Below are 19,521 nucleotides of genomic sequence, written 5' to 3' on the forward strand. Positions count from 1 at the left end.
TGCCAAGCAGATCCTGTCCAGATGTGGCAACAGTACTCCATTGTAGAGAGCATCTGGCTCCTATGCAGATAGAGGATCGCATTGGCTGTGAGATACTTTCTGGAGTGGTAGAGTGATCCAACCATTTTTCCAGTAATCTTTGTAACAAATTTGACGTACGTGTTCCATTTCAAATCAGGAGTGAAGATCAGTTCCAGGAGCTTGTCAACATATGGAGCTTCCTCAAGACTAGAGTCATTCATTTCAATTGGGGTATGGTGGTTATCAGAGCGATTATAATGAAAGGAGAGAAACTTGATTTTCGATGCATTAAAATTAACCAACCACCTTTTTCCCCATTGCACCACGTTCTCAAGATCAGAAGAGAGAGAATCAGAAAGGTCTTGGTCATTGCTGGCCTTTGAAGTGTTGCCATAGATTGTCATGTTGTCTGCATAAATGTCTATGAATAATCTAAGAATGTGATTTGGGAGATCATTGATCAATATTAAGAACAAGCTTGGACCCAGGATAGAACCCTGAGGGACATCGGCATTAATATAGTGAGTTTCTGATTTCTGCCCATCAATGACTACTCTTATAAGCCTATCAGAGAGGAAGGAATTTATAACTAAGAGGACATTCCATAGCCGGTGATCTTGTAAAGTAGACCTTTATGCCACACTATCAAAAGCCTTTGATATGTCAAGAGCTATTGCTCTAGAGACAAAGCCTCCATCGAGCGATTCACTAATCCTGTGTGATATAACAGTTAGTACATCAGCTGCAAATCTCACAGAATGGAAACCATACTGCATGTCACTGAGCAGGTTATTTTTGCCGAGATGGTTGGCCATTTTTCTGTTTATCACAGTTTCCAGCATGCATGCACAGGAAACTGATTGGTCTGTACTGAGAGGGAGATGATCAATCACCGGAATTTTTAAACACAGAGTAAACTGATGAAGTTTTTCAAGGTTTTGGGAAGCATTTCTCTTTGAGGCAACATTTAAACAGCTTTGTAAGTATGGGAGTTAGTTCCGGTTGAAACTTTTAGAGCACTATGACTGGAATTGGCAACATCACGTACAGAAATTTGTTTGTTCCTTAATGTGTTTTCAGTCACAGGAGAGAACATAACGGTAGGCGGCCCTAATCACAAAGGGTAGAATTTGCTGCAAAGTTCTTGGCCAATAGTTTTGCTTTGTTAGATGCTGACGAAATTACCTCAGGCCCATCGATAATGGTAAGGATAGTGGATACACCTGTTCAGGACCTTGTTTGTTATTCGCCAAAATTGGTGGGAGCTAAGCAGTTACTTTGCTGCTCCACTACTTTACACTTGACATACTGAATCCCTTGCATTTTTTATTACTCTTTTACAATGGTTACTGACAGGTCTAAAGCTGGCTTTAGTCTTACAATGATTTCTGTACACAATGGCAGTGGCGAATTTTGGAGTGAACCATGGCTGTTGGGTTTTGCTGGAATTTTTTTGTACCCGCAGTTAACCATTCAGTCATGTCTGATACAATAGAAGACACATTATTTTTGAACATGGTATATCTGATATGAATGTTCCGAAGTCATCCCAGTCAGACATAGAGTATCGATACACAGTACGATGGAGAAGTACATCAGGGGACGTATTACATTTTGTTTTTATTCTAACTGAGACAACTGAGTGATTGGAAGATCCCAATGGAGACAGAATGGAGGATGAGCACATGTCAGGGCAAGTTGTAAGAAACAGGTCAAAGAGACTTACATATTGTCTGTCGGAGTCAGGCATATGGGTGGATTTGTGAACAATTTCCGTTAGATCATAGGCAATCGGGTAATCATGACAGTACCTCCTCTGATCATCTGTCTTGTTTGAGCAGATTAACCATTCAACATTGTGAACACTAAAGTCTCCGCAGATGTGGGTGTCAGCCGAGGGATGGGTAGACAGAATGGGGTCAATTTTTTTAGAGATACTTTCAATGAGATTAATGTTGATAGAGAGCAAATATGACTACTGTGCTAAGTGTTACTTTGAAGCACATGTAGAGCAAATTAGGATCTTCTCCAGAGATGTCCCTACCACATGGAAAGCCGTCCCTAAAGTAGGCACATATTCCATGACGATTTTGAATATCAAATTTGAATATCCGGTAATCTTGAACTCATCTAGGGAAACAACCGATCCAATGCCAGTTTTGGACAGAAAAAATAAGCCTGGTTTAGTCTCCTATAATTGGATTTTAACCTCTGAAAGAGAAAGTACTCCTGATGTGAAAGAAGGTGAGCGAGTAGTGGGGGGTCTACATAGGGAGTTGGAGTTCGAGATTTAATCTTGTTTTGTTTCTTGTAATTTTTATTGTTTTTAGGATTGAGAGATGTAGAGAAAGTCGCCAGTTGTTAAAGCAAAGCAGAGCAGAGAAAAAAAAATACCTTCGATTTCTTAATCGAGCACTGAAAGATAGTACAATAAACTGAAATATTACGGTAAACTCCATTGTCTATATAAATAAATGTTTGGAGGAAATAATTATATAATCTCTCTCTCTCTCTCTCTCTCTCTCTCTCTCTATATATATATATATATATATATATATATATATATATCTGCGGAGACTTTAGTGTTCACAACGTTGAATGGTTAATCTATTCAAACATATATATAATGAGGGTATTCTGTTTGAATGCATTGATAGTTTTGACATTATAACGGCTCAGAAATCATACACAATTCATTACTTTATTAAGGATTAAAAACTACTAGATCTAAGGAGACAATCGCGAGAGAAATATTTTTGAAAAATTTATTTATCTATTTTTTGCAACCTCGTTGTTTGACTTGCTCCAATCTCGGTCATTGGATCCAATTTTGGGCGGGCATGTTTTTTTAGTATAATAATTACGAAAGAATAGTTCCTTTTCTTTTGTGTTTTAGACTCATGCTCCCTCAAAGACTATTTTTGTAATCTGCTGTTGTATGATGTTGGCCTGCATTCCCATCCGGATTGCCGGGTTAAACGTGCAAGAGGATGCGTTAATGGTCATTGCCGTACCAGGCAGCTGGTGTGTGCTGCTCTTCTTTGCGAGGTAAGTTATATATAGAGCTAAAGGGGTGACGGGGAAAATTACTTTTCTGAATAGTTTTACAGCACATTTTATAAAAATTAAAATCAACATATAATGTTACATATGTCTAGAATTCAATGTTGAGCAAAATCCATTACATGATTTTGATTCTAGCAAAATGTCTAAAATTTAAGGCTCTGACAAACTTGTAGCACTGGTACCCCTTTGACATAAATACTTCCAACAGTGCCTAAATGTAAATACGGATTCCATAAATAAAGCTTTTCCCAGAACCGAATGCCTTTGGAACACTGTTCCACTGGCATGCTTCCCAGTTGAATACAACATGATAACCTTCAAGTTCCTGTTAAGCCGTCCTCATAAATAATCAAATTCTACCCAAATTACACCATAAGTGATTACTACACCACCACTTTACATTCATTAACCCTTATCCTCGAGTGGCCTTCGGGCTTTGATAAGCGATGACTCCCAAGTAAAAAAAAAACAAAAAAAAACAAGCAACAAAATCTCATGTCTTCATTATAGAGCCCCCCCCCGCACCCCGTTCTCAAAGAGTCTTCTATTTTAATAGTTTCTGCTACACTTTGAAATTCTCTCCTTGTTTCCTCCGACTGAAATGTAAACAGCCATCTTGCTGCTCAACTCCCTACTTAGAATGCCCCTGTTAATGTGTTCTTTAATTCACAGTAGCTCTTGCATCACAGTGGCAGTGTGCCTTGTTTGGAGTGAGGATGAGTACGAGTAAAAAAAATAAACGAGTAAGAATACTCCTCTTATCACGTCTCGTCTCATTCGCCCATCATCATACAGTCTAATGCATTCAATGTGCAAAAAAACAAGCAAGATTATCAGTTTTAATATTGTATAGTACTAGCAGGGCTATCGAGCATTGCACAAGGCAAAAGTATAACATTACTTCTATCACTCTCTCTTTTCTCCCTTTCAGTTTTCCCTCTCCCTTGTCTTCACCCCTACTTTCTTGTTCTTTCAACCTATTCTTCCCGCTGGACATACACACACGCATAACACGAGCCAGCATAAGGGAAATAACTCTGCAAAAAAAAAAAAAAACGAAACAAATTAAAGTTATTTCCCTTTATATGATAACATTAAATAAAATATTAAAAGCCATGTTTACTTCTTGATAACATTAAATAATATAAGTGGCTATTTGACCCCTTCCCTCCTCCCCCCCAAAAAAGAATGAATTTTTTTTTTCTAGATTTTAAATATTATTATTCTGGGGTTACGCTGAGCTGATTAAAAAAACAAACAAACAAACAACTTTATAGAGATTAGTGGAGTATTTTTCAAGTTTTAACTAAACATGCAAACATGCGCATGCTGCGTTAAACAAAGTTGAGAGGAAAAAAGATAGCGAAATACCACGGTCTTCTGCATGACATGAAAAGAAAATAGAATCTTAAGATATCTATCATTCAAGTTATTATAGAAACAACTAGACTCATGAAAAAGAATTTCAAAAACTACTTGGCATATTTGCCCGGTGAACCAAGTGCAAGAGAGATACAAACAATTGCACTTAAAGGGATCGTCAGAATCTTAAAAAGATCTCTCGGTTGGAATATCTGAGTTAGCAGGTGAATATTTGGCATCTGGTAGGATGCCACATCCCCATGCTTGAACAAACTGATAAAAAAAAAAAAGTTTGCCCTTTATATAATAGATTATACAGATGCATGATTGGTGAGAGGAGGGTAATTAAGTGGAACTAAAAAAAATGAGATGGTTTAATGATTACTCCCCCCCCCTCGCACTTTCTTATTCTTTATACATTTGACCTAAACTTTCACTGTTTGCCATGTTCTTTTACTTCTCAAAAGATTATTGTTTATTCCTATTCGACAGGGGCATGGTACTCACCGGACCTTTCGTGACTATGATTTATAAGATGATTATTGGGGATATGTTTCGTTTTGCTATTATTTACTTCATCATGGTGGGATGTTTTGCACAAGGTAAACTATTCTTCTTTTTTCTTCTTCTTTTTTTTTCTTCTTCTTCTTCTTCTTCTTCTTCTTCTTCTTCTTCTTCTTCTTCTTCTTATTATTATTATTATTATTAGTAGTAGTAGGGCGACCTGACGTTGTCCGGGATTAAATGATGATCAATGAATGTTTCACGCTTTTATATTTTTATTGCCATCGAAATTGTTGAACTAACCCAATTTTTCAATCAAATCAATTGCTTGCCTCCTCTAGTTGGGGACCCATCGCAGTGCACCAGGAGAAACTTTATATGCCTCCCTGCAGTGATTGAGTCCACAATACATTATAGTTTACATTGCACTGTAGAGAACCTACTGTTGATTTTATAAAATTATTTTTATATATAGTAGCTTGAATTAGTTTAATATGTGAACGTCAAGTATCACGGTTCAATTCTGTTCCAAACAGAAAACATTCATTTCAAACGCGTCCCTGTCATATAAAAAGAACATACTCTTGATTGTATATGCTGGGCCTTTCTGCTTGTATGGTAATAAAACTTCTCAAATGCACTTGTGATGTTAGGCTGGGTAAGATGTTAACTTTGGTCAAAATCGCTTGTTCATTCTTTCATTGGATTTTTTCGATTATAGATTATCGATACTTATCAAAGACATTCTGATGTAAAACCTATTTAAGAACACTGCCAGATACATAGACTACTACTTTCAAGTGAAATTTCATAAAAATCAAACCAGCTGTTTTGGAGTATATAGGGAATAAACTCACACACACGGACACATACACACAAATTTCCTTTGATATAATAGTGGAGAAGAGATTATTATTAGAATTATTATTATTATTATTATTATTATTGGTAGTAGTAGTAGTAAAAATATGTTCCCTTCTGGTCACATATTTTTACTAGTATATATGACGACCAAACATATACTACACTGCCCTCCGCAAAGCAGAAAAGTAATTTCTGAGACGATGGCCTTATGGCAACACGACAGGTACTGCACAACCCACAAATGAAGAGCTAATACCTGGGAAGGTGATCTAATGACAACATAACAGATACAATCCCCTCCTCGAAGGAGAAGACAATCCCTGAGAGGATGGTATTATAACCACAGAACAGATACTGAATTTACCCCGACCCTTAAAAAAGGAGAAAGTATCGTCTGGGAAGATATCATGGCAACAGCAGAGATACTATACTCTCCACTCTCTAAAAAGAGCATTGCACGATAGCAATAGTATAATTTCGGCTTCAGATAGATACCAAATTTTCATTAATAAAAGAATTAATAGCATAGAATCTACACTTCATATAAGGGGCTAATAAGAATTAAAAAAATGATTATCGCAGAGACAGGAGATGCTTTTGAAAGACAAAATGTATAGGTGGAAGGAAAATAGTTAGCAGGAAATGTTTACATTTGAGTTTGGTTGTTCGCAGAGTTTATACGACTGCTCCCGGAAAATATACTTTGTGGACATAGTATCGGTATTTGTAAGATTCATGCAAAAATAACAGTCGGTTGGACCATGTTTAACTGCATTGAAGAACCAGCCCCCCCCCCAAAAAAAACAAACAAAAAAAAACAATAAAAATAAGCCTCATTCTATTATTCATATTATTAACACCCGCTAAGAACGATTTATTTTTTAACTCCTGTACAGGAGAGTGCACTTCCTAGTGTTGGCTAAAATAACTCAAAGGGAGATAACTTGTATATATTTTCATGGTAAACAACTGTTGCGGACCAGGATATAAAATACCCTAACTCGCTACAAGAAAATAATGAAACGAATGGAATTGAAGGAAACAAAAACTCAATTGATGGATAAGATAAACGTCGTTTATTTACTGTTGAAAGAATGTTTCAGATATAACATGTGTTCATGTCCGCGCGGGTGTAACCATCGTTTGTAGAGGACTGGTATTGTAGAAGGAAAAAGGAAATGTGTTTCATCTCACGTTCGGGTCACTATCGTTTGTTCGCGCGTGGGAAAAGAAGTGAGTAATGTAATAGAACGAGAAATGGCAGTCCATCGTGTAGACAAAGAAAAGGATAGAGGGTTGACGCCAGTTAGCAGTCAGCTACGCGAAGGTATTCTCAGGGACCAGTAGTATATATATAGAGAGAAAGAGTGTAAAGTGTACATACTGTTCGTTAGCCTTTTGTCCCACATAGTAGCAAGTGGTGTGAGGTACGCGCGGTCGGTCCGTAGACCGACCAGCTGGAAAGCTGGGCCTAAAAGGAAGAAGCCGCTTGTTGCTCTTTCTTTTATAGGTGTTTCTGCTGGTCTTTTGCGCATGTGTGGATTTCCTTTGAAAGGGGAAGTGACGTTGTCCTTGTGTGCGTACGTGTGCGCGTGTGTGATTACATGTGTGTACGTTAGCGTGTGTGTATATACACGTGAATGTGAGTGTATGTACGCGAACGTGAATATATGTACGTGTGTGGACGTGTGCGCGTATGTTTGTGTGCGCGTATCTATGCGACAAGTAATATAGCTTGAAATGTGAACGTGTTTTTGTGTGAGACACACAACTCAGAAAATTCTGAAACAAACCCATTCAGTATATTTCTAGCGAAAGTAATGCTACAATTAAAATGTGGAAAGGAATAATAATAAAAAACATAATTGATAATTGTTTTAAAAGCATAACTTGACGATTGAAGTTGAGGGAAAGTCTTTTTTTCTTGTTCTTTTTTTTAATAAACATAAAAATGTTAAATTATTTAACTTTTGTTTACCAAATGTGTTAATTCGTTCAAATGATATAACCTTTATAGGTCTGGCTCTTTACCAAACTTAGCGCAGTCTGATGCACAGGCAGAGAGGGAGGGGGGGGAATAAAAAAACATAGTTTCAGAATTACTGAATTATCATGGCATATCGTGCCAACAACACAGATTCTATACTCCTCCATCCCTGAAAAGAAAAATTTTTTTCAAGATAGCAATAGTACAGTTTCGGCTTCATTTAAATCTAATTAAAGTGTTACAGGCAAAAAATAAATATATAAAAACACGCACAGCATGTATTGTTATAATATTAGTATGCCCATGCTCTAAAAAATGATGAAAAAATATTATGTTTCGCATGCGTATACACTAATCTATATCCCTATAAAAGTGAGAATGTGTGTGTGTGTGAGGATACTTCTCAACCGATATACTCAACGAATTTTTGATCTGCAGACTTGAAATTTTAGTATATAGAGTATTCAGACATATGGAAAACTTTTTAATCTGTTTTCATTCGGAAAAAAGGGCGGCTAAAGGATCAAAATTTAAAAATTCATACGCGGGGGTCATCAAATTCTTTATCTGTTTATCAGCTGTTTCACAAATGCATATGTGCGAATGGTTCACATGACAGATTCCTTATGTTAAGTAGAAGTAGGTATGAAAACACTCTTTAAAATCGTGCCAAGCTGGCCTAATAGTTATCGTACTTGACTCACTGTCTTTAGATTTTGGTTTCTATATCAGTTTGAGTATTTTTTTTTTTTACTTACAAAAAGTGAACTGTTTAGAAAATACATGATACTTGCATGCACATGTCTCAGTGTCTGTATGAATTAAAATATAGTATTTATGCATATTTTACGACTGGGAAACGTCGGTCTGTCTGCTAGTATTCATATAAAATTATATTCGAGTAATTTACTTTTCTAATGTAATTTTTTTTTCTAATGGCGTAGAGAAAAAAAAATTCTATCATTGCTTTTTTATTGGATGATTTCTTGTCTGATTTATTATTTGCTTTTGAATGTAAGTCTTTCCAATGGTGTTTTTTTTTTATATCAATAGGATAGGAATAAACTATGGCAAGTTGAAAAAAAAATGCGCGAGTCATTTTTGACCACCTAAAAACGACAGCCAATTACTTTGCTTTTTTTTTTTTTTATATATTATTTAATTGGAATTCATTGAGATGAGTATTATTTATTAATTTTTATTTATTGCAGACTATTATCCTCATCTTTTCTTGGTTGTTTCACGGCCAACTATTCCTCTGGCCTTCGTCAGGTGGTAACTGCGACAGATAGGAACTCTGAATCTCCTGACTGCATTCACTGCAATTACTGCCTTCCATAGTTGTTGTCGTCTCACCACATTTTGGCCAAGGTTTCAATCTTACCCAAAGCCAGCCAGAGACTTACTTGGCCAAAATGTGGTGAGACAACAACAACTATGGAAGGCAGTAATTGTAGTGAATGCAGTTAGGAGATTCAGAGTTCCTATTCGTCGTGGTTACCACCTGATGAAGGCCAGAGGAATGGTTGATAGAAAAAAACTGAGAAAAGATGAGGATAATAGTTTGCAATAAGAAAATTTTTTTTTTTTTTTTAAATTAAAATTACTTTTCTTTTTATTTGTTTGTTTGTTTGTTTGTTTGTTTGTTTTTCTTCTTTTAATTTACCTCCTTTGATTATTGGGAGATGAAGGAGGGGGGGGGGTAGACAATAAAAAATTACTTTTCACAGTAAAGACGTTAGAGAAAAGGAAACTTTTTAAATTATTTCTTTTCCAAACAAAACTCAACCTCAAAACTGAAAAATATTTTAGCATGTACATTTTGTGATTAAAATATTAACTCAACGCAAACGTTTATGCCGATTTAAAATTTCATCTTGAAATTAAAAAAAAATGGAAGACTTCTGTTCTCTTTGCTGTACTTCAACTAAGCGGGTTCTATTTATACTTCATAGATATCACAGCTAGTCTCTCCTTTGTATTCAGATTGTTTTCCTTTGCTTCTAAACCGCTGATTGCATACTTTTAGGTTTTCTGATGTGACGTCTTGTTTGTCCTAGAGCTATAGAGAGATCAGCTTTTCCTTTCTCCTCGCTTTCTCTCACATGTTCTATATTTTCTGCCCCTCCCCCTTCACAAGTTTGTTGTTGAAAAGGAAGTTGTCATCCATTGATTACTGCTGAGTCCTGTCTTCAGGGATTCTTTTCATTTGTGATATGTATTGTAAAATCAGTTTGTCACTTCACGTCATAATTGCAGATTCTTTTACTCTCCATGGTGTTGAGTGATAAACTGTCATCTAAACTTCAGCCCCTGTCCCACCGACGAAATGTTGCATCCCTCTGCCTGTTTTATAAGTATTTTATGGTGAATGCTCCGACGAACTACAAGCACTTGTAACCTCTCAACATAAATACTCCTGACAAACGCGATAAGCAGCGAAGTCTCACTCCTACACAGTTGAGATCCCTATATGTAAGAAAGCCTTTTACTCTAATAGCTTCTTCCCCAGAACTGCAAGACTTTATAATTCTCTTCCGGTTTCCTGCTTTCTCAACTGTACTGACATGCAGAAGTTCAAGTGTAGTGTGAACAGACATCTTGCTGCTAAACTTCCTACATAGTACCCCTGCAACTTAGGTCCCTGATAATAGCCCCCTACATCAAAGTGGCAGTGTACCTTGTTTGGGGTGAAAATGTGATAAAATAATAAAAACAAAAACAAAAAAACTGGCGTTAGCTTTTTGTGCTTACTTTAAGTAGTATGACATCTCCGGGTTCTATGCTAGTTTGTGTAGCTTTATTTTTTATTTGTGCGATTTTTAATAGTTTTTTTTTCTCATTTATCTTTTTGCTGTACTGTTCTCCAAGCTTGGGTTTCAGACCTCTTTTGTAATCCTAGTATGTTGATGTTTACTTCCTTATCCATAAGGAGATTATCTGGAGTTTCTCTTGTCATAGCATGTGAACTATTTTGGTAATAAATTAGAAATTTTCATAGATGTTTTCTCCGGTTCTTTCCTTCCGTGTTCATCACCCGAATGGCTTACAACATATTTGCAAAGAACCGCTCGAGCTCCCCATTAGCTTGTGGATGCTAAGAAGTTACCTTTCATTGTTGGATATCTCATTCTTTGCAGAAGTGCTTACACTGAGGATATGGACTGGGGTTCATTATTTGACATAATTGCTGGAATGCCATGCATATAGAAATACTTTTGGATAGTCGATATGATTGTATCAGCTCTGATGGGTTTGGTAACAAATGTCCATCTTCATCTGACATCAATTATTCCGATTACATAATCCATTCTAGGGAAAAGCCCATGGATGTCTCCATGAAGCATTTCCCAGGGGCTATTTCATTTCAGCCATATGTACCGGATAGTGGTTTCCCTTCAAATGTTGTGCATGGGATATATCGGTTTATAGCAACCCCTACGTTTTTGTCTATATTAGACCATCATACTCGAGTTCTGAGTAAGGCTTTTATTTTCGTTATCCCCATATGTTTCTTATGCACCAATTTCAAGATTCATTTCTGTAAGTTTTGGAGTATGATGATTCTGTCTCCGCGTATGACTATGCCTCGTTTTGTTGTTAGTTCATTCCTCGCATGTCTAAAGAATTCCAGACACTTATTGGTCCAGTCGTTTTGTTGCGTTGCCCTTTTTACTACTGGATTCTGCTGAGATTCCTCCATTATTTCCGATAAGGTGATTTTTTTGGAGTGCTACAACTAACGTATTAATAAATACTTCGGCAATCTCTTTGGGTGAAACTACTTTTTGATACGCCAAAGGTTGCCAAGAGAATATGTTCGGTCCATACTAATAGATATATTAAGTTTATTTACTATAGATGTGTTTTGATTTTCTTTAGTACGGCCATCGTCAGTGCTCAGATAAAACCAAAAAAAGATCACCTATTATTTATCCATTTATTTATTGTGGACTATTATTCTCATCTTCGTTGTTTTGCGCCGTTTCGACCAACAGTTCCGCTGGCCTTCATCTATAAATATAAAATTGGAAATGTATGTATGTATGTATGTGTGTTCGCTTTTTCTGTATGTCTACAAAAAGCTTTTTTTCAGAGACGCGGTCGTTCGCTTCACAACTTTTTAAAACTTTTTATATCACATATAAATCGTAATATCTCACAGTTAACAACGAAGCTCGCCTGTCTATTTAATTTGCTCGATTTCAGGAAGATAAATATTCAACATTTGTCGCTCGCCACATGTGGGTTAGTCTTTTTCCTATAACATCTTGGGAAAATAAAAATTAAAAAAAGCGTTCCGCAGTAAATGAAATAGTATCCCGCAGTCAAACTTGACCTCATTAACTCATTAAAACGGGCACCTGCCAAATCCAAGAAATTAAATAAATTCAAACGTGTTTCCATTAGCATCTCGCGGTGGGGCAATGTCGCATGTTTTTTTTTTCACACTTTAATTTATAACTTTGCCTCAACGGTTCAGGTTCGATCCTCATACTTACTTTTTTTTTTAACCCCCCAACCCCCGGAGTTTCCACACACACCTCTAAACACCCGGGCAACACCGGTACCCCTCGCTAGTCTATAATATAAATGTCACCTGTCTGTTTGAATGTCTATATATGTATGTATGTCTCGCAAAAAACTTTCGACAGAGGCGACGGATTTTCACGAAATTGGTATCGTTTTGAAGCTCGACCCTTCAGATGACAAATATCGAAAAATTGGCCCAAAACATTAATTCCTTCACCCTCAACTAGACACTTTTTTACAAGGAGGAGTCACATTTTTCGCTGATATTTTCGAAAGTCATCCCCTCTTTTCGATTGTCTAGCCTTAATTTAAACCTACGTCACTTCCGGTTTCGTGATGGGTGCAACAGCATAGACGCCACATTTTCTTTTCACATTCTTTTCCTCCTTCGCGGCATGGGTTTGAGCCTGCCTGCCTACTACCACTTTTTTTTGCTCAACACACACCTACAAACATCCGGGCAACGCCGGGCACCCAGGCTAGTAATTAAAGAAAAGGTCACCGCTACCATGAATAGTTTCGATACAACCCATCCCTTCAGTTAATATTAGAAAACTTTTTATGAGTCATACCGCTATATTACCATATGTCACGAATAAGCTATATTATTAAGTTTCATCTGTATAAATACATTGTTCGTTTTTTTTATATAGGCATCACCACTTATCAAGGCCCAGAGGCCACTCGAGGATAAGAGTTAAAGAGTGTACAGTAGTCAATTGGACAATATAGTAATCGTTAGTAATGGAAATTCGGTAAATTTGTTAACTTAAGTGGAACAGCTCATCAAGAACTTGTTTACGTTGGACTTGAAGACAACCATATTGTAGTCAGCTGGAAAGCAGGAAAACGGAAGACAGTTTCATAGGTGTGCAGTTCTAAGAAAGAAACTTTGTTCATGGAATTTACGTTTAGGTTTAAGCACAGATAAAGAATGAGGGGAATTATTGATAGTGTTTACAGCTAGACGAGTGTTTCTTGTGAAAGTTTGGCGAGGGGGGACCATAGATTGAAGCTCAGTCGAGCACTTTCCATGAAAATAACGATATAGCAAAAAAAAACTCGCACCATCTCTTCTGTGAGAAAGAGGTTGCAGGGAAGAGAAAAGGACATCCCCTGCGAGGCTACAAAGTCTATTTTGAATTATCTAGCAGCTCCTGCCCATATGTGGCAACAGTACTCCATCATTGGACGTACCTGGCTCTTATATAGATAGAGAATTGCATCAGCAATGAGATATCTACTGGATCGATAGAAGCATCCCACCATTTCAGATCAGGAGTAAAGGTCAAGCCCAGAAAATAATCGTTTTTTAGTCCTCATTTTTCTTCTTTTTTTTTTACAATAACTTTTTAAAATGGAATTTCTAATTATTACAATTTCCGTTTCCAGTAGCGATACCACAAATAACAGATCATCCATTCTATTGGAGCCATAATCTCATCTAATGTTTGCATTAAATCAATAAAATGATTGTATATTCTAAAATTGTCACATAAGGTTAATATATGTCTACTTTTATGTCACTCGTAGACAGAAGAGAAAATGAGGATTGAGATTAAGAATTATTTAAAAAGTAAGGATATTACGCCTGTACGAAAATGAAAATGAGGACTACAAAATGATTATAGAAGGTTGATGTATAAATGTAAAATAATCTTGCTTCAAAATAAACAATGTATTTGTATTGATAAGACTTGATAATATAGATATTTTATCTCACCTGTTTTTACTCCAAGACAATGGCAAAAAAATTAACGTAACAATTACAACAAAGTATACATCTAAAATTGGACGCAAATTTTATTCGTTCTTTGTTGCAAAAAAGGAAATGTTTTATTTGCCTCTGAGTTGAGCTGGTAACAACCTCCAAAGGTAATATTTTTTTTATCTTCACCAGAAACTGGTATTCAGGTACAGCACTGTTTTAAGATCGGATTAATTACAGCCGTTGAAGGGATTGGTATGATACCTTCTGAGTAAAAGATTAAATTCTAGATTTTAGTCGGCATTACAGAAGTTCATAATTATTGTTCATTTGAAGGAAAAGTCATGAATGACAGGTCGATAATTCTGGCCTTAAAAATGTCTCTGGGAGATATATAATGATTATTTAGCCTAATCACTTAAGCTTTAAAATAAAGTCTGAAGGAGACGAAAAGTTGAAGGCGTTGAATTGCCTCCTATCCAGAGAGAGTTGAGTTCCATTCTTCTAGTTTGGCTGTTTTATTGGAACTGCATGTAAAGAGAAAAGGGCAATCAAAAACCCACCAAGCCCATCACTGGCGGTTAAAACATCGACCAGTTTGATTTGTCTAAACAAAAGCAATGGGTGTCCAAATCAGCCAATTAGGGGCTTGCTTATAAATGTAGAATTTCTCACACTTGTGCATGGCATATGGTGATATAGCATTATGACTCATCGGGGAAAAAACAATGAAGCTAGATTTGAGATCGAGGTGAACGTTTTGCTCCCTCCAGTAGTGACTGTATTATGTAAGGATTCGGTGTGCAATATCAACAATGCACTGAAATAAAATGTAAACTATGAAAAAAAATTTGTTATCTGAACCCTTTGTTTTGTTGAAGGAGAAGGTGTCTTTGAACATTTTAGAATCAGTAAAATAAAAGAGGCATAACTCCACGGCATGATAAATATAAATACAAAAGAAAGCAGACGCATCATGTGAAAAAAAAAAAAAATACGTGAAAAATACAAAGAGAAAGAGGAGGGGGAGATGGGGCAGTGAGAGAGAGAGTGAGAGAGCGAATGAAATAGAGTGAGAGAGCGAGTGAGAAAGAGAGTGAGAAAGATAAAGAGAGGTGGGGGGGGGGGAGATCGCGTCTGTTCCACTTATTAGATTTATAGATAAGACAGCAGTTATCAATGTAAAGATATAAAACTAATACCTTTTTTTTTTTTTTACCGACAGCTTTTTATTTTCTGTTTCGTGACATTGGAGACAAGGACATTGGAGGTTTCAAAACACTTGTCGTCACAATGATGACCCTTTTCCAGATGACTCTAGGAGAATTCAATGTAAGCCATTTTAAAAAAAATCTTCCCAAGAGTTTTAAAACGTTTCACTTTCCGATTAAAACATTTTTGTACTGTTGGCGAACCACTTATCAAGGCCAAGAGTCACTCGAGGACACAGGTTAATAAAATGAAACAATTGTCATCCGAAATTGATCAATACAATAAACTAAGTTTGATTACTTATAGTTCGCAACAAGTACTTGTTGACATAGGATTTGGAGACGATCATGTTATAAATCTGCAGGGAAGCAATCCCACGAAAATGTGTTCCAAAAATGTAGAGACCCTCGCAAAGAAGCTCTGTCCATGGAAATTCCTCCTGACTCTAGACACATGGAACGAGAATAAGAATTATTTTCCATTGTGGTAACAAGATGAGTTCTCGTGGTGAATGTGTTACCCAGATTAAAGGAAAAGATATGAATTCATTATCCCTCTCCTCAAACTAATGATAGAATACAATTAATCGTTAACAGAAGATAGTGGCTGTTTACTCAGTTTCGAGTGTGACCATCCTCTGGAGAAAATCCGTTCAGTCTTGATAGACTATGGATATCCACTGAAAGGATACCTACGCATTGTAAGGCAAGGGTTGTACAATCCTTAACCATAACTCTCCTGAGTCGGCATTGTTTGATTCCAGTGGCAAGAAGACAATTCAGGGCGATAGAACAATCCTGAGACAAGTGGAGGGCACATACAGTACCAGGTATCCTCAAATGGTCACCCATTTTAGTACTGGCCAGATTCACGTTTCCAACCCGTTTCCCTGACCAGGAAGAACAACACGCATCACTTCTAGATCTGTTTTTGACCACAGTTCCCGATGACTGCATAACGAAGGCCCACAGCCCACTCGGGAACGCTGACCATGCAGTGATAATGGTTGAAATCGCCCTAAACTCTAGACCCAAAACTGAAGAGCCAGTGCTCAAAACAACGAGATATTATAATAAGGCTGACTGGGAAGCCATCAGGGAACTAATTAGAGATGCTCCATGGAAAAATATTTTCTCTCTCCCTGCTGAACAATGTGTAAACGAGACCACTGACTGGTTCAAAACTGCAATCGAAGCGCATGTTCCCATGCGGAAATTTTATAGTAAGCCCCACTCTCCCCAATGGTTTACGTCGACTTGTGCAACTGCCATTACTCAAAAGCAGCATGCATACCGTAGGTTTAACCGACATAAGTCCAGTTCAAACAGACTGAAGTATATAGAAGCTAGAAATAACGTTAAGAAAGAAATAGCGACAGCTAAGAGAATTTACGGAAACCACTAAAAAGCGCATCGAAGCACAAAAACTAGGAACTCGAGACTTCTGGAAAATCTACAACAGTGTAGTAAATAATGGGCAATCAACAATTCCCCCACTAACCAACAATCACGAGGTTGTCTCCTCAGCAACCGACAAGGCTAACATGCTTGCCAGTCGGTTTGCCTCAAACTCCACACTGGACCCTTCCAACCACCCCCTACCTGACTTTCCTATGCGGACAGACGCCACACTAGACGATCTGAAAACCACCCCTGCTCAGGTGCATGCTATCATAAAAAACCTTGACACCTCAAAAACATGTGGACCCGATCTTATCCCAGCTGTGCTATTAAAAAAGTGCTCAGCCGAAGTAGCTCCAGTTCTCTCCAAACTCTACAACAAATGTCTTAATGAAGCTTGCTTTCCGGGCTGTTGGAAAACTGCTTCTGTTGTACCAGTATTCAAGAATTCTGGCGAAAGGACAGACCCATCAAATTATCGCCCCATTAGCCTCCTCCCACTTTTTGCCAAAATATTTGAGACCATAATTAACCATGCTCTAGTCCATCATCTTACAGATGCTAAACTACTGACTGACAAACAATATGGATTTAGACGAGCCCGTTCCACAGCAGACATCCTCACTGTGATCTCTGAACGTATATACCATTCACTGGACAAAGCGGGGGAAGGCAGAGCGGTAGCTCTAGATATATCTAAGGCTTTTGACAGGGTATGGCATGAGGGTCTCCTCAGTAAAATCAGATCATACGGTATCACTGGTAGAATACTTAACATAATTAAATCCTTCTTAGATAAGAGAAAAATCCAGGTAGTCCTCGACGGTCGCACATCTAAACAATATGATATAAATGCGGGAGTGCCCCAGGGTTCTATCCTTGGACCTCTATTGTTCCTGATATTCATAAATGACCTCCCCGACAACATTGCCTCTGAGATGGGTATATATGCTGATGACACTACACTCTATGGCAGACACGACAGGAAGACGAATGAACACATTTCTAAAGAAATGGCAGAAACACTAGAGGAAGACCTCCAATCTGTAGTGGAATGGGGACAAAAGTGGTTGGTTGCATTCAATGCTGCCAAGACTAAACTAGTTTCATTCAATAATTACAAGAAACCCTCTCTACCACCCATAGCAATGGCCAACGACTCTTTATCTGAGAGTCCATCTTTCAAACTCCTTGGCCTAACGTTCACAGGAAACATGAGTTGGAACAATTACATTGAAGGCATTGCCAGGGCCGCTGCAAGAAAGGTGGGCTCTCTCTGCCGTGCTAGAAGACTACTAACACCCGAAAGTATCCTGTACCTCTATAAGGCCACCATTCGCCCATGTATGGAGTATTGCTGCCACATCTGGGCTGGTGCATCTGCTACTAGTCTCTCGCTCCTTGACAAGGTTCAAAAGAGAGTCGCAAACCTGATAGGCCCTGAACTGGCATCTAAGCTTCAGCCTCTGTCCCATCGACGAAATGTTGCATCCCTCTGCCTTTTCTACAAGTATTTTAGTGGTGAATGCTCTGACGAACTGCAATCACTTGTGCCCCCACGACGCGAGCACCCTCGACAAACCCGACAGGCTACTAGATCCCACCCCCACACTGTAGAGGTCCCTAGATGTAAAAGATCTTTTTACTCCAATAGTTTCTTCCCCAGAACCGCAAGACTCTGGAATTCCATTCCAGGTCCCTGCTTCCCCAACAGTACTGACGTGCAGAAGTTCAAGTGTAACGTGAACCGACACCTTGCTGCCCAAATCCCTACATAGTACCCCAGTAGTTGTTGCCCCTGATAGTAGCCCCCTACACCAAAGTGGCAATTTGCCTTGTTTGGGGTGAAAATGTAATAAAAAAAAAAAAAAAAAAATACTGCTTAACTTCGCTAATCTAACAGGAACATTTTTGTCAATGTGATTATCACTCTAACCTTCTAGACATTCATATTAAGTAGTTATTTCAACTGTATTTCTTGTGGTTAACATTGGCCGTGTGGTTTGTTCTGTGCTAATGGAGTCAGAGATAGCTTCATGGCTGGGTTCAAATCTCCCTCCCGACTGCAATCGTAACTCCCCGTACTGATGATTCCTGAAAGGATGAAACATTAGTGTCTGTAGGTATTATAAATAATATAATTTTATAAAATAATACATTCAGTATATGTATTTTCAGTATTTACTCTAACAGGGCTAGAGCTTAATAGTCATATGAAAATATACTCATTGCTTACCATAAGTAGATTTTCATACTACAGACAGAAGTACACAGAGGACTACATAAATTCTTGTGCAACGTCAGATGTATGTATAGTAATATTAATATAAATGCAGGGCCGATGAAGGGGGGGTACTGTTACATTAAACGAACTATATTTCACGTATGGGAAAGATCCCAAACACGGACGTGATGCCCCCTTGCATATGTATTCCACATGTATGTTTTCATTTGCAGATAAAATCTGGCCAACCATATAATAGTCGAATGGAACAAAACAAAGCACGTGAATATTTATTTAACTTTTACAGTGCTAGCATATTTCCTAATTAATAAAAAAAAAAGCTAAGCAGCTGAGTATAGTTGAGAGCGACACAAAGGCTCCCTTTCATTAGCTGTTACATCAAGATGTAGAGGAAGCTGCCACTCCATTCCCATGAATACTCCACTTGCACTTGATCTTTCCCTTATAATGATGAGTGCTGAGCAAGGGGGGCATAAAGTATCATATTTCTACTCTAATAGTTTATTCTCTCGAACGTCTGGACTTTGGAATTCTCTTCTTGCTGCCTGCTTCCCTGACTACTGATATGCAGAAGTTTAAATGTAATGTAAACCAACATCTTGTTAATCTTTCCTAGGCA

At 37.6% G+C, this 19,521-nt stretch overlaps 1 protein-coding gene across 1 annotated transcript in view; it reads left to right on the forward strand.

Annotated features, from left to right (window-relative positions):
* LOC145297607 (transient receptor potential cation channel subfamily V member 5-like) overlaps positions 1-19,521 on the forward strand; it is a 152,782-nt gene that overhangs the window by 117,942 nt on the left and 15,319 nt on the right. The window contains exons 11-13 of the mRNA XM_080143666.1: positions 2,918-3,069; positions 4,942-5,051; positions 15,271-15,377. Of these exons, the coding sequence (XP_079999792.1) occupies positions 2,918-3,069; positions 4,942-5,051; positions 15,271-15,377 (369 nt within the window). The remainder of the gene's footprint in view (positions 1-2,917; positions 3,070-4,941; positions 5,052-15,270; positions 15,378-19,521) is intronic.

This window comes from Euprymna scolopes, chromosome 18 (assembly GCF_053919585.1).
Source record: "Euprymna scolopes isolate OS-2025 chromosome 18, ASM5391958v1, whole genome shotgun sequence".
In the NCBI taxonomy this organism is placed as follows: domain Eukaryota; kingdom Metazoa; phylum Mollusca; class Cephalopoda; order Sepiida; family Sepiolidae; genus Euprymna; species Euprymna scolopes.